The 22,221-nt window shown below is 32.7% G+C and overlaps 1 protein-coding gene and 1 long non-coding RNA gene across 3 annotated transcripts in view; one reads left to right on the top strand and one right to left on the bottom strand.

The window, feature by feature from the left end:
- LOC127716177 (gem-associated protein 5-like) overlaps positions 1–22,221 on the top strand; it is a 265,274-nt gene that overhangs the window by 20,818 nt on the left and 222,235 nt on the right. The window contains exons 9-11 of the mRNA XM_052222302.1: positions 272–348; positions 1,506–1,636; positions 5,293–5,366. Coding sequence (XP_052078262.1) covers positions 272–348; positions 1,506–1,636; positions 5,293–5,366 — 282 coding nt within the window. The remainder of the gene's footprint in view (positions 1–271; positions 349–1,505; positions 1,637–5,292; positions 5,367–22,221) is intronic.
- The window catches only part of LOC127716208 (uncharacterized), a 69,545-nt gene continuing 57,007 nt past the window's right edge, over positions 9,684–22,221 (bottom strand). The window contains exons 1-2 of one of the 2 annotated variants that reach the window (XR_007988806.1): positions 16,473–16,795; positions 9,684–10,362 (exon numbers count right to left, since the gene is read on the bottom strand). This is a non-coding gene — a long non-coding RNA (uncharacterized LOC127716208). Of the gene's footprint in view, positions 10,363–16,472; positions 16,796–22,221 lie in introns of those variants that run through there. The other variant, XR_007988807.1, reaches the window with a different exon arrangement.

Here is a 22,221-nt window from a genome sequence, read left to right as displayed (position 1 = left end):
CAAACAGATAATTAATCAAGGGAGATAACTATTACCACACTAAATATAATGCTGTAAAGATTGTCATCCCCAAATATGTTATCAGTCTTTTCACAAAAACAAATAGTTTGTCCCTAAAAATGTTTCAAGATGTTGGTCTTAACTTCAGACCACACAACTGTTTTAATGCCCTGTCTACGATAGTAGCAGCTCATTATGTTTTTTTGGTCTGTGTGTCCATCAAGTATTACTTTTGTAAAGGCATTTATGTTTTTTATTGTTTATTAAACAGGCCTCCGAGTGTTTCATCCAACTACCACAAACGTACTGTTTATGTTGTGTCGTGGGGTCCACAGTGTATAAAGACAGGTAGGTATTAATCACAGGGTCCACAGTGTATAAAGACAGGTAGGTATTAATCACAGGGTCCACAGTGCATAAAGACAGGTAGGTATTAATCACAGGGTCCACAGTGTATAAAGACAGGTAGGTATTAATCACAGGGTCCACAGTGTATAAAGACAGGTAGGTATTAATCACAGGGTCCACAGTGTATAAAGACAGGTAGGTATTTAACAAACTGAATAGATGAAGAGTTTGAATTTTAAATGTCAATGTTAGTTCTATTTAGAGGATACAGTTGTACCGCTATACAATGGTTTATTTTTTATGAGATTAAATTTAACAATTTCTGATGTAAAACCTTTTGGCAAGGATTAAGTTTCATGTTTTTCCAGTCTCTGCTTCTAATCTTTAAAAAAAAAACTCTATAGATAGGGTTATTTTTCACTATTGCATCTTAATCGCAGATATAGAAAAAAAAACCAAGAATTTATTTTCCACTTTACAAAAATAAAGTCTATTGAAATAGCCTCACAAATTATTACTCATAAAAGAGAGGCTTAAGAGTCAAACTCAGAAGTCGAAAACAAACTGACAATATTAAGGCAAAAAAACAAAAACACCCAAAAGACAAACAACAGTCTAGAAAATGCAACATAGAAACTGAAGACTTAGCAAAATGTATGCAATACTGAATTTACAGTTTTCTGAATTAACAATTACGAATTCAGTGATATTCAAATTCGATAGGTCACATTCAAGGAAACGATGATGGGATATTGGTTACATATTAGAACATATCCATGGTCATCTGTGAAACAGATATTCCATAACGGTCGATCAACTCATGATGTCAGCAAAAACAAATTTTATTGTATCTTGTTTAACTCTGCAGAAGATGGAACCTCCAACACTTGATATGAGCTCCTCAACTCAAAACTGTTTTTAGGTCTGGCCACGATAGTCAGCTCATTATGTTTTCTGGTCTGTGTGGTCATCAATTATTAAGCCAGTCAGCTATTCCATTTGTCTGTAATAATATTATATGCCAAACTATGGTTAAGACCTAAAGAAGATTCCATAGTTAACGTAACTGAACATTGCGAAATGAAAATGCGAGCTCGGCGTTGAGTCCTATGGACATATATTTTTTTTAATGTAAATTAATGAAAATTTATTGATAGAAGGTACCAGTTCTGCTGCCTTCTTCCTATACAGTATTGGAGATGGTGTAGTAATGCAACACGATCCATACAAACTTGAAGATGAGGCTCATGACCTCAATGAACTTATAGAACAGTCCAATGAGAAAAAAGTAAGTCATCAATTTCATGATAATGCTGCATGATAAATACAATATTGAAATGAGGCTCAGGAAGTTAATATCAATTTAGAAAAGTATGATGGTAGAAAGGTAAGTTTTCTGTTCCCAAGACATTGTAATGTGTTGTATGGATGTCATGAAATGTAGAACAATATAGGTTCAAGTCTCATTTTTTTGTCCCCTGCAAATGTGTTGACAACACCTCTTTCATTAAAACTAGAGTTCCAATTGACTAAACTCCTTCCAAGTATGACTTTATAATTACTTGCTTTTTGGGTTCTTTTGATATTCTAGTTAGGTTCACAGAATAAAAAGTTGAGGTATTGGTTGATTGTTGCTCGCATAATGTCCAGTGGCAATTATTTCATGCATATTCAAGATGAAAAAAAAAGAGGGAATACCCTCCTTATTTACTCTATGTGGATTCATTTATTTTACCAATTTTCATGGATTGAGACGATGTATTTTTGTGGATATTTGATTTTGTGATTTTGTCAATGTGTGCACTAAAGCCTTTAGAAAATGTAAAATTGAGAATGGAAATGACGTATGTTTAATTCTTTGTTGGATATTTCTTCACTAGGCTTTGTTGAACATTAAAATTCATGGTTCACTTTTTCCCCTGAAATTCATGAAAATTTGATATCCAACGAATATTGAATCCACAGTATTTGGAGAAAAATACACTACTTTTTTAGCTCACCTGGCCCGAAGGGCCAAGTGAGCTTTTCACATCACTTGGCGTCCGGCGTCGTCCGTCGTCGTCGTTAACTTTTTACATTTTGAACTTCTTCTAGAGAACCACTGAATGGAATGAAACCAAACATGGCATGAATGTTCCTTATGAGGTACTGACCGAGTGTTGTTACTTTGAAGCCGATCCATCATCCAAGGTGGCCGCCAGCGGGGGACTTAGTTTAACATAGGACCCTATGGGAAATACATACAAATGTCTTCTCTTAGAGAACCACTGAATGGAATGAAACCAAACATGGCATGAATGTTTCTTATGAGATGCTGACCGAGTGTTGTTACTTTGAAGCCGATCCATAATCCAAAATGGCCGCCAGCGGGGGACTTAGTTTAACATAGGACCCTAAGGGAAATACATACAAATGTCTTCTTTTAGAGAACCACTGAATGGAATGAAACCAAACATGGTATGAATGTTCTTTATGAGGTGCTGACCGAGTGTTGTTACATTGAAGCCGATCCATAATCCAAGATGGCCGCCAGCGGGGGACTTAGTTTAACATGGGACCCTATGGGAAATACATACAAATGTTTTCTTTTAGAGAACCACTGAATGGAATGAAACCAAACATGGCATGAATGTTCCTCATGAGATGCTGACCAAGTGTTGTTACTATGAAGCTGATCCATAATCCAAGATGGCCGCCAGCAGGGGACTTAGTTTAACATTGGACCCTATGGGAAACACATACAAATGTCTTCTTTTTAGAGAACCACTGAATGGAATGAAACCAAACATGGCATGAATGTTTCTTATGAGGTGCTGACCGATTGTTGTTACTTTGAAGCCGATCCATAATCCAAGATGGCCGCTTGCAGGGGACTTAGTTTAACATGGGACCCTATGAGAAATACATACAAATGTCTTCTTTTAGAGAACCACTGAATGGAATGAAACCAAACATGGCATGAATGTTCCTTATGAGGTGCTGACAGAGTGTTGTTACTTTGAAGCTGATCCATCATCCAAGATGGCAGCCAGCGGGGGACTTAGTTTAACATAGGACCCTATGGGAAATACATACAAATGTCTACTTTTAGAGAACCACTGAATGCAATGAAACCAAACATGGCATGAATGTTCCTTATGAGGTGCTGACCAAGTGTTGTTACTATGAAGCCGATCCATAATCTAAGATGGCCGCCAGCGTTGACTTAGTTTAACATAGGACCCTATGAGAAATACGTACAAATGTTTTCTTTTAGAGAACCATTGAATGGAATGAAACCAAACATAGCATGCATGTTCCTTTTGAGGTGCTGACCAAGTGTTGTTACTTTGAAGCTGATCCTTCATCCATGATGGCTGCCAGATGTGGACAATGTTTAACAAAGGACCCTATGGACAATACATACAAATGTCTTCTTTTAGAGAACCACATACTGAATGGATTGAAACCAAACATGGCATGAATGTTCCTTATGAGGTGCTGACTAAGTTTTGTTACTTTGAAGCTGATCCTTCATCCATGATGGCCGCCAATGGGGGGACTTCCTTTAACATAAGACCCTAAAGGAAATACATACAAATGCTTCTTCTAGAGGTGCACTGAATGGAATGAAACCAAAACATGGCATAAATGTTTCTTATGAGGTGCTGATTAAGTGTTGCTACTTTGTTGCCGATTTACTGTTCAAGGTGGCCACCAGGATTTTTTATTTAATTACAGGACCAATATTAAACCAAATTTGGCCTCACTCATTATTAGGGTATCTGTTATGATTTTAATCTATTTTTACATGATTTCCAAAACCAAAGTAGAATCAGGTGAGCGACACAGGCTCTTGAGAGCCTCTAGTTTGTTTAATTGCAGGAAAAACTAAGAAAGCTTTCAATTACTACATGCTTTATGATCAAAAAGCAATCATACCTCATCTTCTTTTTTAAAAGCATTTGCTTTTACTTTTATCGTGTATGGGCATTTTGTTTATCGTCAAAATAGAGTGCACACAGTTTTCATTCTACAGTTCTTTCAAGATCGAGTAAAAGTATGTGTTTGCTCCACTTTTGTATTGAAAATTAAGTTTATTTGATTAAGCATTCCTCAAATGAGATATTTAAATAGAAGTTTAATAGTTAACCCTATCACTTAAAAATTTAGCGCCCTCTATCGGCTAATCTAGATCCGTCTTATAACCAATTTAAAGCGTACCAACACTGTTAATTTTGTTTTTTACGAATTTAATTTTGCTGTTTTAAAAGAATAAATATATATAAGGGCTCTCTTGCTTGTTTAAATATCAAAATACTTTTGTTAATTTAATCGGAGTGTCATATTGGTAAACCTTACTGTGTTTGCGTCGTGTATATTTCCACATGGTAATTTTTGGTATTAAGATGTATCATTACTGGACTGGTTTACGATGTTTGATTTTTTTTATGGAAACAGTTTAAACAAAACGATAAAGATTTTGACATTTTCGTCAGATATATACGGCAAATGCTTTTTCTAGCGCTATAACACTTTGATTATATTGTGGAAATCTGCATGGTTTAAAGGGAGAAAAGCCTTGAAAAAATCCTTTAAAAACTAGTTTTGCAGCTGTATATGAACTGTAGCTTGTTCCAGGGCAGGTGATTGTATCCTAGAGTTAACCTTATCTGAAATGTGCATGGGTATACCATTGACACGTAACCAGATTTGAGGTTTTGTTCATGTTGGAAAAAGGAAAATTTTATAGAATTTTCGTTGGAAATGTGTTTGATCAAAAATGCACTTTATTTTTATTTTTCTATAAACTGCTTTTTCAAGTGACATCTGTTTTTATATACGTTTCAAAACACCAAACCAACAAACACCACTAAAGGAGTCTTTTTTGTGTGGCCACTTCATTATTTACTACAGTCCTAACCATGTGCATGTATTACAGGCTTCTATTTTTTCATATTGCAGCCTAGGGTACCAGTAAGAAGTGAGATTAGTTGGAGTCCAGACTTTTCAGTGGTTGCCATTGGAAATGATGATGGGTAAATCTATTGTACAATATTTATGTGATTAATTAATGACAAACACCTTATGGTACACTGTTGTCTGAAATTAATTGGGCTTTCAAAGCAATCTTAACTGACAAGAAATATGTCTCCTCCTTGACCTTGAAGGTCAAATATTGAATTTTTGTGTGTCCACCTCAATCAGGCATTGGGTAATCGTAATAAGCTGTAATCGATAATATTTTGCAGAATAATCACATGTAATCAGTAATCATGCATTTTCTGATTACAAGTAAATTGTCCTCAATACCATATATATATTCTTGGTTGTCATGACAAGATCTTCTAAATGCAAATAATATTATGCCAATGCAATGGGTCATAAGACCTTGACCTTCTACCTCAAGAGCAGAATACCTAATTTTTTCATACAGTTATGTGTCCATAACGCAACTTTTTTATCCTTTGACTGATGGGATATTTGAAACATGCCCAAACCCCCTTATATCGATCAATTGTTAAGTATATTGAAAACCTTTAACATCCCTTAACAATTTATACCCACACTACCCAGGCTATTGGTCATAAAACTGTACTCGGTACTTGGAATAAGAAATTTGTGCTCAAAACACTAAATCTGATATGATAATCATACTCAAAATGTTTATGAAAGCAAGGCCAGTGAGGCTGCATTGCATTCAGTGAGACCTTGTCTGTGTGTCTGTACTTCTGTCCATTAATCCATTTGTCCCACTCATATTTCCATCACACTTTCTCAGGTACTACTGCATAGAATGACTTTATATTTAGTCAGCAGCTTGACTTTGATTAGTTGTATTGTGTAAGCACTTTCAATTTGTTGAATGAACCTAAAAACATTTCATCACACATTTCTCAAGTACTACTGATATTACGTCAAAATCTTGCGGTTTATGAGTGTAAAGTGGGAGCACTTTTTTGTATCTGTCAGACACGTACTTCCTGTTTTCCTGTACTTTGAATTACAAGTGTTGGTATACTTAGCTTGACAATGCATGTATTCTTGTTTGGTGATATGACGACAAGCTACCCTTCAATTTTGACAATTAGTTATTTAATTTAGATTTAATGTATAAAAATTTTCATTTATATAAGTACTTGAGCAGTGACATTTAAACTTTTTATACGACCGCAAAAAAATTTTGTGGTCGTATATTGGTATGATGTTGGCGTCGTCGTCGTCGTCGTCCGGCGTCGTCGTCCGAAGACACATTGGTTTTCGCACTCTAACTTTAGTTTAAGTGAATGGATCTTTTTGAAATTTGACCATAAGGTTAAATACCACAAAAGGAAGGTTGGGATTGATTTTGGGGGTTATGGTACCAACAGTTAAGGAATTAGGGGCCAAAAAGGGGCCAAAAATAAGCATTTTCTAGTTTCCAGACAATAACTGTGGAACGGTGTATGGATCTCTCTGAAATTATACTACAAGTTTCCATACCACCAAGGATGGTTAGGATTTGCTTTGGGGGGTTATGGCTCAAACCGTTCAGGAATTAGGTGCAAAAAAGGGGGAAAAACAAGGTTGTCCTGGTTAATGGACAAATACTTTAGTACAAAACATAATTTAAAGCAGTGTAAGGGAGATAAATCAAATACATCATTGAAATTATCTCCCTTACACTGCTTTTAAATTATGTATAAAGTAATGGTTAATGAACAATAAAGATAATTTAAAACAGTGTAAGGGAGGTAATCCAAATACAACGTTTTGGTTACTTCCCTTACACTGCTTTTAAATTATGTTTAAAGAAATGCATATTTATAAAGGAAGACCAGTAAAAATATCTGCAAATGTTGCATCATTTTTTTTTACAAAAAAATCCATATGAAAGATTTGACACTATATTTTTAATTCTATTATAAAATAGATTAAGTTAGCACTATGGTAAATTTAAATGGGTAATTATGGTTGCCAACTCCATTGGAAATTTGAATTGAGATTATGGCCATATCTTGAGGGAAAGAATTTTTTTGGGGAAAAAAAGGGGGGGGATAAAAAGAAATTGTGGGGGGTCAATTTTTTCTCATTTCAGATTTCAGAAATTAAAAAGAATTATTCTTCAAATATTTTTTTTTTTCAAATTTCAAATATTGAAAAATTTCAAGAAGTAATCTTTAATTGCACAGTATGGCGCATTAGATTTGTAAAATCTTTGATCACATTTATTTATTTGTTATGCCGAATCTAACAGTGTATTTAGATTTTTAATTTTGGGTCCAGTTTTCAAATTGGTCTACATTAAGGTCCAAAGGGTCCAAAATTAAACTTTGTTTGATTTTAGCAAAAATTGAATATATGTGGTTCTTTGATATGCTGAATCTAAACGTGTATTTAGATTTTTGATTTTTGGCCCAGTTTTCAAGTTGGTCCAAATTGGGGTCCAAAATTAAACTTTGTTTGATTTCAACAAAAATTGAATATATGGGGTTCTTTGATATGCTGAATCTAACCATGTATTAAGATTTTTTTTTTGTGGACCCCGTTATCAAATTGGTTCATATTGAGGTCAAAAGGGTCCAAAATTTAACTGTGTTTGATTTCATCTAAAATTGAATTATTGGGGTTCTTTGATATTCCAAATCTAACCGAGTATTTAGATTTTTAATTTTGGGTCCTGTTTTTTAAATTGGTCTACATTAAGGTCCAAAGGGTCCAAAATTAAACTTAGTTTGATTTTAACAAAAATTGAATTCTTGGGGTTCTTTGATATGCTGAATCTAAACATGTGTTTAGATTTTTGATCATGGGCCCAGTTTTCAAGTTGGTCCAAGATAGGGTCCAGTATTTAAACTTTGTTTGATTTCAACAGAAATTGAATATATGGGGTTCTTTGATATGCTGAATCTAAACATGTATTTAGATTTTTGATTATGGGCCCAGTTTTCAAGTTGGTCCAAATTGGGGTCCAAAATTAAACTTTGTTTGATTTCAACAAAAATTGTATATATGAGGTTCTTTGATATGCTGAATCTAACCATGTATTTAGATTTTTTATTTGTGGGCCCCGCTATCAAATTGGTTCATATTGAGGTCAAAAGGGTCCAAAATTAAACTTTGTTTGATTTCATCAAAAATTGAATTATTGGGGTTCTTTGATATGCCAAATCTAACCGTGTTTTTAGATTTTTAATTTGGGTCCCGTTTTTTAAATTGGTCTTCATTGAGGTCCAAAGGGTCCAAAATTAAACTTAGTTTGATTTTAACTAAAATTGAATTCTTGGGGTTCTTTGATATGCTGAATCTAAACATGTGTTTAGATTTTTGATTATGGGCCCAGTTTTCAAGTTTGTCCAAGTTTGGGTCCAAAATTAAACTTTTTTTGATTTCAACAAAAATTGAATATATGGGGTTCTTTGATATGCTGAATCTAACCATGAATTTAGATTTTTTATTTGTGGGCCCCGCTATCAAATTGGTTCATATTGAGGTCAAAAGGGTCCAAAATTAAACTTTGTTTGATTTCATCAAAAATTGAATTATTGGGGTTCTTTGATATTCCAAATCTAACCGTGTATTTAGATTTTTAATTTTAAGTCCCGTTTTTTAAATTGGTCTACATTAAGGTCCAAAGGGTCCAAAATTAAACTTAGTTTGATTTTAGCAAAAATTGAATTCTTGGGGTTCTTTGATATGCTGAATCTAAACATGTGTTTAGATTTTTGATTATGGGCCCAGTTTTCAAGTTTGTCCAAGTTGGGGTCCAAAATTAAACTTTGTTTGATTTTAACAAAAATTGAATATATGGGGTTCTTTGATATGCTGAATCTAACCATGTATTTTGATTTTGGACATTGGACCATTATAGGTAAATTAAAAAAATTCAAGTTCTTAGACCACATTCTTTCTGTGTCAGAAACCTATGCTGTGTCAAATATTTAATAACAATCCAAATTCAGAGCTGTATCAAGCTTGAATGTTGTGTCCATACTTGCCCCAACTGTTCAGGGTTCGACCTCTGCGGTCGTATCAAGCTGCGCCCCAGCGAAGCATTTTATTGATTATGGGCCCAGTTTTCAAGTTGGTCCAAGATAGGGTCCAGTATTTAAACTTTGTTTGATTTCAACAAAAATTGAATATATGGGGTTCTCTGATATGCTGAATCTAAACATGTATTTAGATTTTTAATTATGGGCCCAGTTTTCAAGTTGGTCCAAATTGGGGTCCAAAATTAAACTTTGTTTGATTTCAACAAAAATTGAATATATGAGGTTCTTTGATATGCTGAATCTAACCATGTATTTAGATTTTTTATTTGTAGGCCCTGCTATCAAATTGGTTCATATTGAGGTCAAAAGGGTCCAAAATTAAACTTTGTTTGATTTCATCAAAAATTGAATTATTGGGGTTCTTTGATATGCCAAATCTAACCGTGTTTTTAGATGTTTAATTTGGGTCCCTTTTTTTAAATTGGTCTTTATTGCGGTCCAAAGGGTCCAAAATTAAACTTTTTTTGATTTCAACAAAAATTGAATATATGGGGTTCTTTGATATGCTGAATCTAAACATAAATTTAGATTTTTTATTTGTGGGCCCCGCTTATCAAATTGGTTCATATTGAGGTCAAAAGGGTCCAAAATTAAACTTTGTTTGATTTCATCAAAAATTGAATTATTGGGGTTCTTTGATATTACAAATCTAACCGTGTATTTAGATTTTTAATTTTAAGTCCCATTTTTTAAATTGGTCTACATTAAGGTCCAAAGGGTCCAAAATTAAACTTAGTTTGATTTTAGCAAAAATTGAATTCTTGGGGTTCTTTGATATGCTGAATCTAAGCATGTGTTTAGATTTTTGATTATGGGCCCAGTTTTCAAGCTTGTCCAAGTTGGGGTCCAAAATTAAACTTTGTTTGATTTCAACAAAAATTGAATATATGAGGTTCTTTGATATGCTGAATCTAACCATGTATTTTGATTTTGGACATTGGACCATAATAGGTAAATTAAAAAAATTCAAGTTCTTAGACCACATTCTTTCTGTGTCAGAAACCTATGCTGTGTCAAATATTTAATAACAATCCAAATTCAGAGCTGTATCAAGCTTGAATGTTGTGTCCATACTTGCCCCAACTGTTCAGGGTTCGACCTCTGCGGTCGTATCAAGCTGCGCCCCAGCGAAGCATTTTATTAGGTTTACTTTGGTGAAATTTATTTATTTAATTTGCTCTCTGGTATATGTATGTGTCAATTTGCCAGTGCTGTATATATGTCTGTGCAAATACCAAGCTAACTTAGATTGGTATTGGAACGTTTAATTCAATTCTTTTTGTGGAAAAGTACCACACTTGCTACTTCTACTTCTTTCTGCAGTAGCACTGATTTATTATTTCTTTTATCAACTCGTCTCTAGGACACTTAAGGGCCTTGATGGCCAAGTGGTCTAAGGAGTCCATCTGCTGTATCACTAGCCTGTCAACACTGAGGTTGTGACCTTGAACCCTGCATGTGGCAGTAGTGGTTCTACTCCAATCTTTATTGACTAGGATTGTCAGTTTTCCTGCTAAAGGTCATGGTTCTCAACCGGCACTCCAGCTTCCTCCAATAAAAGTGACTGCCAATAGAATCAAGTCTGTCTATACTAGAATATATTATAGTCCTGTTAAAAGCTCAAAGTATTTCTGAAAACCCTTTAATATTAAAAAAGGGCAGCATTTTCTGTAAATGACAAAACTGAAATTGTGTCATAACAGAAAAATTTTATGATGCCACCTTGTTGAAGGCTATAAAATATCAGCAAAAACCACTGTAAAACCAAACTTTTTTGATGCCACCCTGAATACCAGCAAAATACCACTGTAAAACCGAATTGAAATAAGGGTTAAAAACACTGAACTTCAAACCTCAGAAAAAAATTTAATAATGTATCTAAATTGTAGTCCTTGAGGAATGAAATGAAGGTCAGGTTGACTAAGTTCTGTTTGAAGTCATGAAACCCTTAAACCAAGATTCATTGATGATTGCAGGTCACCAAATCTTTAAATAGAGTCATTATGACCTATTCTTCACACTTTTTGTACCAGTTTTACTTATTTATTACAATTTTAAGGTATATATTGGGTTTATGGACTTAATTTTTTTTAATTTGTCATTTGGGACCTTTTATTGCTGCGTTTGATCATTGTTTAAGGCCATATGGTTACCTATAGTTGTTATATTTTGTGTCATTTGGTCTCTCGTGGAGAGTTGTCTCATTGGCAATCATACTACATCTATATATTTAGTTATTTTTTATGAATGAGTTACACAGGTTGACTTAATTCAATCTTACTATGACATAATAACATTAGCGTTATGACATAACATGAAATTTTTGGGAAAGAGCATGAATTTGAAAGTCGTTTATATGCAACAGAATCAATCAGAAACATGATGAAGCATCATGAATTTGTTCATCACACATTGCAAATTTACGGCAGTTCCTGTAAAAAGTTCAATTCTTGAACAGGACTTAGTGAAGACATATTTTTCAGAATGCAACTTAGAAAGAAAATCCAGACCTCCCTAACCTTTGACTTTTGTCAATGAAATCGTTAACATATCTTATTATGGTCCTTATGTTATTTACTCTCCTGATCTCCAAAGACATTTCAGCTTTTGTCATTTGCTTAACTCTTCCAAAGACCTTTTGAGCTACTATTTGCTCACCTGACTGAAGACCATATGAACTGAAGTTATTTGTAAGTAATCTTGGGAATACCAAGAACTTTTTTGGATAGTACAGATATATCTAAGGGTCATAGTAAACCTGATCATTGTCTGACTTTAAATATGCCAAAATAGGGAGCTAGGTTAGGGGAACGGAAGTGTTGAACATTTACAAACATGTTAAACCCAACCACATTCTAAATGTGTTGGCCCCAAGTCAAGAGCCTGTAGTTCAGTGGTTGTTGTTGGGTGTTTTTTTTTTATATCTGTAGTTTTGGTTAATTGTTTTGTAATAAGGTCATTGTTTTTTTTTTTTTTTTAATTATTACACATCATGTAATTAATGTCTGGGTCTTTTATAACTGACTTGAATACAATATGGGTTTTCCTCATTGTTGAAGTCTGTACAATGACCTATAATTTCTTTAATCAATGTCATTTAGACTCTGTTGGAAAGTTGTTTCAATGGCAATCATACCACATTTCTTTCTTTTATATAGTACTGTTCACCCTTATAAACTATTATTTAAGAAATAATTCATGAAAGCCATAGATTTGTTGGAAATTTACACATGGCCTGGGCCGTCATATTCGAATTTTATCCTGAGCGTTATGGTTTCCATGAATTATTTCGATTCTAATAGGACAATTACGGTCATTTAAAAACTAAAGCGAGGGTGGGTATGCCGTGTGTGTGGCTGTGCTTTTTTACTCCCTGTTAGATAAAGCTAAAACATTCTAATAAATCTGTAGCTTGCATGAATTATTTCGTAAACAACCGCTAGAAAAAATATGCTTAATTCTTTTAATTCTCAAACCCAACATTTTTTAATTTACATGTTTTTCTCGTAAGCTACCGTCAAATCAAAAGTTGACAGTTCATAACTAAGGAGCCACCATGTTGACTTGCTGAAATCAGTAAATATGCAAATAATGCAATAAAATAGAAAATAAAACAACACCTACCTAAAAAATCCATTTTAATGTAATATTTTACGAATTTCGATGGTTCATGTAATGGAAAAACCTTCAGCTTTAGCATTTTGATTTGTATGACGTCATGTTTTGAAATGACTTAAATGCGCCAAAAGCATTGATGGACTTTCGCGGAATTTTATTTTATTTTGATTTTGTAGATTTCTCCGAGCTCTTGTGCATTTATTCTTTTTGTTATGCATCCGAATAAGAATAAAAGTTCTGTAGTCTTTTTTCAATTGCAATTTTTAAAACAATAAAATCGCATAGCATTTGCAAATAGGTTCCAATACATGTGGATTTACGAGGGAGGTATATTGTAACATCCATTATTATGTATATCTCTGAGTCTGCGCTAAGTATAGATATATCGAGAATTTTATCACGGTGTTGTTTACAACTGGGACTATTATACTAACGGGACTGGAAACCGTTACACCAATCAGTGTAATAATATCAACATCACGGTTGTTAGAACGAGACTTTACCTGCACTATTTATAGATACACCATATTGTTTTGACAGTGACAGCGTGCCTTGATCTTATAATTTTGGTAATTTGTTTTTATACGTCCGCAAAAAATTTTTTGTGGTCGTATATTGGTATGATGTTGGCGTCGTCGTCGTCGTCCGGTGTCGGCGTCCGAAGACGCATTAGTTTTCGCACTCTAACTTTAGTTTAAGTGAATGGATCTCTATGAAATTTTACCATAAGGTTCAATACCACAAAAGGAAGGTGGGGATTGATTTTGGGGGTTATGGTACCAACAGTTAAGGAATTAGGGGCCAAAAAGGGGCCAAAAAATAAGCATTTTCTAGATTCCAGACAATAACTGTGGAACGGTGTATGGATCTCTCTGAAATTATACTACAAGTTTCCATACCACAAAGGGATGGTTAGGATTTGCTTTGGGGGGTTATTGCTCAAACCGTTTAAGAATTAGGGGCAAAAAAGGGGGAAAAACAAGGTTGTCCTCATTAATGGACAAATACTTTAGTACAAAACATAATTTAAAGCAGTGTAAGGGAGATAAATCAAATACATCATTGAAATTATCTCCCTTACACTGCTTTTGAATTATGTATAAAGTAATGGTTAATGAACAATTAAGATAATTTAAAACAGTGTAAGGGAGGTAATCCAAATACAACGTTTTGGTTACTTCCCTTACACTGCTTTTAAATTATGTTTAAAGAAATGCATATTTTAAAGGAAGACCAGTATGGCGCATTAGATTTGTAAAATCTTTGACCACATTTATTTATTTGTTATGCCGAATCTAACCGTGTATTTAGATTTTTAATTTTGGGTCCAGTTTTCAAATTGGTCTACATTAAGGTCCAAAGGGTCCAAAATTAAACTTTGTTTGATTTTAACAAAAATTGAATATATGGGGTTCTTTGATATGCTGAATCTAAACATGAATTTAGATTTTTGATTTTTGGTCCAGTTTTCAATGAAAGTTGGTCCAAATTGGGGTCCAAAATTAAACTTTGTTTGATTTCAACAAAAATTGAATATATGGGGTTCTTTGATATGCTGCATCTAACCATGTATTTAGATTTTTTATTTGTGGACCCCGCTATCAAATTGGTTCATATTGAGGTCAAAAGGGTCCAAAATTAAACTTTGTTTGATTTCATCAAAAATTGAATTATTGGGGTTCTTTGATATGCCAAATCTAACCGTGTTTTTAGATATTTAATTTTGGGCCCAGTTTTTTGAATTGGTCTACATTAAGGTCCAAAGGGTCCAAAATTAAACTTAGTTTGATTTTAACAAAAATTGAATTTTTGGGGTTCTTTGATATGCTGAATCTAAACATGTGTTTAGATTTTTGATTATGGGACCAGTTTTCGAGTTGGTCCAAGTTGGGGTCCAAAATTAAACTTTGTTTGATTTCAACAAAAATTGAATATATGGGGTTCTTTGATATGCTGAATCTTACCATGTATTTAGATTTTTTATTTGTGGGCCTGCTATCAGATTGGTTCATATTGAGGTCAAAAGGGTCCAAAATTAAACTTTGTTTGATTACATCAAAAATTGAATTATTGGGGTTCTTTGATATGCCAAATCTAACTGTGTATTTAGATTTTTAATTTTGGGTCCCGTTTTTTAAATTGGTCTACATTAAGGTCAAAAGGGTCCAAAATTAAACTTAGTTTGATTTTAACAAAAATTGAATTCTTGGGGTTCTTTGATATGCTGAATCTAAACATGTGTTTAGATTTTTGATTATGGGCCCAGTTTTCAAGTTGGTCCAAGTTGGGGTCCAAAATTAAACTTTGTTTGATTTCAACAAAAATTGAATATATGGGGTTCTTTGATATGCTGTATCTAAACATGTATTTAGATTGTAGATTTTTGGCCCAGTTTTCAAGTTGGTCCAAATTGGGGTCCAAAATTAAACTTTGTTTGATTTCAACAAAAATTGAATATATGGGGTTCTTTGATATGCTGAATCTTACCATGTATTGAGATTTTTTATTTGTGGACCCGCTATCAAATTGGTTCATATTGAGGTCAAAAGGGTCCAAAATTAAACTTTGTTTGATTTCATCAAAAATTAAATTATTGGGGTTCTTTGATATGCCAAATCTAACCGTGTTTTTAGATTGTTAATTTTGGGTCCCGTTTTTTGAATTGGTCTACATTAAGGTCCAAAGGGTCCAAAATTAAACTTAGTTTGATTTTAACAAAAATTGAATTTTTGGGGTTCTTTGATATGCTGAATCTAAACATGTGTTTAGATTTTTGATTATGGGACCAGTTTTCAAGTTGGTCCAAGTTGGGGTCCAAAATTAAATTTTGTTTGATTTCAACAAAAATTGAATATATGGGGTTCTTTGATATGCTGAATCTAAACATGTATTTAGATTTTAGATTTTTGGCCCAGTTTTCAAGTTGGTCCAAATTGGGGTCCAAAATTAAACTTTGTTTGATTTCAACAAAAATTGAATATATGGGGTTCTTTGATATGCTGAATCTTACCATGTATTTAGATTTTTTATTTGTGGGCCTGCTATCAAATTGGTTCATATTGAGGTCAAAAGGGTCCAAAATTAAACTTTGTTTGATTTCATCAAAAATTGAATTATTGGGGTTCTTTGATATGCCAAATCTAACCGTGTTTTTAGATTTTTAATTTTGGGTCCCGTTTTTTTTAATTGGTCTACATTAAGGTCCAAAGGGTCCAAAATTAAACTTAGTTTGATTTTAACAAAAATTGAATTCTTGGGGTACTTTGATATGCTGAATCTAAACATGTGTTTAGATTTTTGATTATGGGACCAGTTTTCAAGTTTGTCCAAGTTGGGATCCAAAATTAAACTTTGTTTGATTTCAACAAAAATTGAATATATGGGGTTCTTTGATATGCTGAATCTAACCATGTATTTTGATTTTGGACATTGGACCATAATAGGTAAATTAAAAAATTTTAAGTTCTTAAACCACATTCATTCTGTGTCAGAAACCTATGCTGTGTCAAATATTTAATCACAATCCAAATTCAGAGCTGTATCAAGCTTGAATGTTGTGTCCATACTTGCCCCAACTGTTCAGGGTTCGACCTCTGCGGTCGTATCAAGCTGCGCCCAGCGAAGCATTTTATTTTATTTTATAGTTATTCGAAATGATAATCCTTAATTTAAACATGATCACTATAATGATAAAAGATATATCGATCTTTGACAGTTGTTATTAATCACTAAATCCCGTCTTAAGTGTAAAAAATGACACATGAAGATTGAAATTTTCAGGATGAAAATAGCGTGGGGACGATGTGGAAAAAAGTATAGATGATTCATAAAATTTCTTATAACTGTTGATTGAAAAGAGATACGCAAGTTCAGTTTGTTGTAAAATCATATTTTAGGTTATAGTTTGGATTTGCCTATTTTTATTGTCACTTTTTAAAATAAAAAGTGGAATATAAATCTCTTTCTCATTACAATCGGAACCCACATGCACGGCTCAAATAAATTATACTGTTCCTATAAAATTACCTACTCCTTTTTATGTGTACAATATTTTTATTATAATCAGGGTTAATTTTGCTTAGTAATGGTCTTCTGGTGGCATTAGCATTTGACTTCGTGAAAATATGTACACTAGGTTCCATAATTAGAACAACAAAAGTAGGCCCGTTCACAGCCATATTGAAATTTTGGTGTAAACACGAAGTTCACGAAAGTTCAGAACAATGTGGCTATATCTTTATTTGACCCGGGTAACTTTTGTTATATGAATTAGTTATGAACTGAAATTGTAAACATTGTTTTTATTGAACACTTATTGTTTTTATCAGGATTAATTATGATCTGTTAACCTTTGACACATTGTTTTCTTAGCGGTCAAGTAAATTTAAGCGCCGGCATTTCGACTATATCTGAGTTTTTTTTCAACACTAATATATTGACTACTTATTAATAATTTTTCATAAACAATATATATTTTTTGCATTTAAACTAATTAATTTAATAATTATTTTTTTATTTCAAATCCACCAATTTTAACAGTATTATATATATGCTGACTGTTTGCCGAAATATATTGTTTACATTCATGTACCGAATGCTAATTTACTACGTGACACGATAAGCTGTCAATCAAAACAAAAAATCAATAATCCGCTATCGGGGCAATGAAATCTCAACAGATCGATCAGTTTCCAGTCCCGTTAGTATAATAGTCCCAGTTTACAAAGCGAAAGAAGCACGTCATATTAGAATTTATAATTAAATAGATGCAAAGTTCTATATACAATGTTTATTCATATTAGCATTCAGTATTTAACAATTAACAGTTACTTACAAATAGTCAGTGAAAATTAACATCACATTAGTCCCCATTTCCAATTTTGATTTTTTCAGCAAAGAGAAGCAACTCTTAGATAGGACAAACTGTATCCCTGCCTATACAAACCTTATGGAAAGAGCATGTTTTGATGTCCATCAGCTTTTATGAATTTTCATTGCTTAATCACCTACTGTATATTTTTACCATATGTATATAAATGTACCTTCAAGGTAAAAACCACTGTCAGATTCTCCAAAATTCGCCATGCTCATTCCACTGTCTTTGTAAAGACAGGGATACAGTTTGTCTTATCAAGGAGTTATTTCCCTTTGCACATTTTTAAAGTTGAAAAACAAAGTTGGTAATTTGCTGTTCCAGAATCTAAAGGATTGTGGTTGATATCATTGTTTGTACCCAAAATTGAAAATAAAGTCACGTCATTGGTCGAATCCCATTGTTTTTAGGACGTTGTAAGCCAATCACAACGTTTTGTTGTACCCCTGTGAAAATATTACCCAGAATTCGTAAGATTCTGAAACAGTAGTTTGGAAATAGACTTTTGTCTCTTATACATGGCAACAATAATATACAAAATGGCAATTAAGATTTTTGGAAAAATGGCCTAAATGGTTGGTTGATCTGCCCATGTTCTCCAGCACAACCAAACAACAATGTGAAGGAATATTTCAAACAAGACACATGATAAAAGTTGTAAAATTCTGGTTTGATCTTTGTGCTATTAACAAATTATCTTTCAGTCAACAGTTTTAAACCTTTATGAAACTACAAATCATAGGAGTCAACTCGTCAACCTCAAAAACAGGAAATATCCCATAAGGAACATTGCTTTTGTCTGATATAATGCTTTAACTCACTTATAACCCTTAAAAATTTTACATTCAATTACAAATGAAAGAATCATCAATCATGTAAAAAACTATTTAAGTAAATCAATATGTCAAAATGTTGGTAGCTTGTGTGCTCCTAATAGTAAAAACAATTAATATGAAATAACCAATTAAATTTTATGCATGGTGGACTGAATTGAAAAGAGCCTTCCAACCCTACATTTTCAGTCAACAGTTTTAAACCTTTATGAAACTACAAATCATAGGAGTCAACTCGTCAACCTCAAAAACAGGAAATATCCCATAAGGAACATTGCTTTTGTCTGATATAATGCTTTAACTCACTTATAACCCTTAAAAATTTTACATTCAATTACAAATGAAAGAATCATCAATCATGTAAAAAACTATTTAAGTAAATCAATATGTCAAAATGTTGGTAGCTTGTGTGCTCCTAATAGTAAAAACAATTAATATGAAATAACCAATTAAATTTTATGCATGGTGGACTGAATTGAAAAGAGCCTTCCAACCCTACATTAATTACTGGTACAGCCCTTAATGAAATGATGCATTTGAAATGCAGCTCTTTGTAGTACACATCTAATAGTCATAATATACCCTTAAGGAAATACAAAATAATATACAATTATGTACAAATAAAACTTTGAACATTTAACTTATTTTGGGTTCTTTTTGCATCACATATTGTTCCCAGTTTGGTCCTTGGAAAGAACAGTTAATTATTTGCCCTGTTCATTGTAAAATTTGATACCCTTGTAAAATGCATTATAGAGACCGTGACATGTTAACATAGGGTAAATTTTCCATAAGATGACTTATCAATGAACACAGCAATTTTGATCGACACATGCAAACATTTTCCAATACTGTAAAATCAGAAATTATTGCGAGCATTTATTATTGCAAATTAGACATGATTATCCAAAATTCAACAGCTTATATATTAAAGTTTTTGAATTTTAGTTTGTTTGTTAGGTGGATCATGAAATCAATGCCACCTTTCCTTACTATTTATTGTAAAAGTTAAAAAAAATAATTAGCCAATCAAATCATGAATTAAGGATGTACTGGGGTGAGGATTATGAATTTTTGTCAGATGTTCGGACTGCTTGGGTTTTTTCCTACGATACAGGGTAAAATATTTTCCCCCATATCACCCACTTTTCTTTTCATATAAGACTTTAATAGCTCATAAAAGGTCATTTACCAAAATTAAAGCAGATTCTAGAATTTTTTTTCTTATGATATGAGACCCTACTAAAGCCAATGCTAAATATAAGGTAAAAGTCAGAGTTAGCCTTTTCCCGCCATTTATAAAAAAATCAAATATTTCAAAAAGGAGTTCCATATCCTATCAATATTTTTAGCTTATTTTGTTCTGTATCTAATGCTCTTCTGACTGATAATATCAATTTCAAATTCTAAGTACATCCTTAAGTAACAAAAGTGTTGACTGTTTAATGATAATAACCACAATAAGAAATTATTGTTCACCCAACAAACAAACAATTGGACTAACAAACATTATCTGTACATGCTCAAATAATATAACTCAAATGTGAAAAATAACAGAATTATCTATATACAAAATTCTATTTAAAAAACTTATTATATGAATACAGAATTCATAAATTCACTAAGGTTTATTATAGATATAAGGGATATTGATGGAATATGAATATTAGATTAAAGAAGATAGCGGTATAAGTCAAATTAACAGCAACCAATAATGAAATCCATTTACTACTTTTTATTGGGTTCATGTAGGTCGAATCATACTTCCACATTAAATCCTTATATTTGTTATAAATTAAGTAAAACTGTTTACCATATATGATATGTACTCTTTGTTGTGCCACTGATAAAGATAAAAGATAGAGCATGGAGTGCAAAAAACTAGTATAAAATTTCTAACAGTCTATTTTAACACAGTTCCAGTTATTGAAAGGGGCAGAAAGAGGGCAGTCTGTTGGCTCCAATTGTTTCAGTGCAATAACTTATGAACCGTGCAATATATGCTTTTTATAAAATTATCTTTAGAACTGTTCAACTAATGCCTTTAAAATTTCATGAATGTAAATCAAGAAATTATGCACTTGGTAAACATAAGATTTAAAAAGTGTTATTTTCATTGAAATGTTGTCACAAAATTTAGGTCAAGTTAGATATTGAGTATGTTCACGATTGCATTCAAGAGTTATGGCCCCTCATTGCTATAGCAATGACACTAATAAATGTAATATAAACCCTGATTGCTGTTATTTTGACAGCCTCTTGTTTGTGCCTGTCCCAAGTCAGGTCATTGTCAGTTTGATAAAAGAGGGGCGAAAGATACCAGAGGGACAGTCAAACTCATAGATCGAAAATAAACTGACAACGCCATGGCTGAAATATAAGAAGACAAACAGACAAATAATAGTACACAAAACACAACATAGAAAACTAAAGACTAAGCAACACGAACCCCACCAAAAACTGGGGGTGATCTCATGTGCTCTGGAAGGGTAAGCAGATCCTGCTCCACATAAGGAGCACATACATTGTTTTGTGTTATACCTTACATTAAGGTGATACAGAACACTACAGGGAGATAACTCTGTAAAAATCAGCTGAACGTTTTAATCATGTTCTATTGTTAAGGAAATATTAAGCTTCTCAATGATCAAAATTAGTGTTTGTCAAACTGCTATATATCCAATGAAATTTTTCTGATAAATTGTGTGGTTCAAGTTTTTTGAAATTTTTATATTTTTGTCAGAGGGTCAAATAAATATTTTGTCAAATTTTTATGAAAATTAAACGACCAAATTAATTTTAGTCAAGGTGTTTGGTACCACCTTAAATACTTCACCTTGAAGTTAGAATTCTATGTTTCAGTGAAACACAGATTGTTTGAATTTTGTAAGAGTGTATCAATGGAAAGCTTAATAAGCATTGATCATGTTGATGAAAATGACTATTACAAACACTTTAAAGATTTAAAGATTTTTACGCCCTTAACAGCATCTTGATTGTGACCAAGTAGGATTTCAGATTACATAGGAAGTGAAAATTCTCAGTTATAAAAAGTTTATGGTAATGCGTCATTTGTAAATCCACAATTACACTTGTGCTCAAGTGCTCTGTACAATAGTCGTGCAAAATTAACTCTCAAGGGAAACTTGAGTCTTTCTTTTGGAAGATACAAATCTCTTTGTATTTTTTCTTTATTCCCTTTTTTCTCTTTTTCAGGAAGATTCTTTTTAATTGTTCTGTCTGTTAATACACTGGAATTTTCATATATTTATGTCTTTTGTATTTTAAAAACTTCTTTTTTCTCTCTGATTTCTCTAAAAATTCAACTGGTTGTTCAACCCCTACTTGGTATTGATTCAAACTTCAATGTAGTAAAATTACTTTTAGCTATGAGAGTTCAATGATTAATGAAAGTAATATAGTGAAATACTTATTCGCCTCTAGCAGCCAATCTGGGTCAATTTTGTCAAAATAAAATAAAAAACATCACTGATGAATTATTTACTTGCAAGTGAATAATTTGACCACATTGAATCTG

Source organism: Mytilus californianus, unplaced genomic scaffold, assembly GCF_021869535.1.
Source record: "Mytilus californianus isolate M0D057914Y unplaced genomic scaffold, xbMytCali1.0.p SCAF_9, whole genome shotgun sequence".
In the NCBI taxonomy this organism is placed as follows: Eukaryota; Metazoa; Mollusca; class Bivalvia; order Mytilida; family Mytilidae; genus Mytilus; species Mytilus californianus.
Note: the sequence above shows the minus strand (reverse complement) of the source record. Positions and strands in the feature narration are given on the sequence as shown.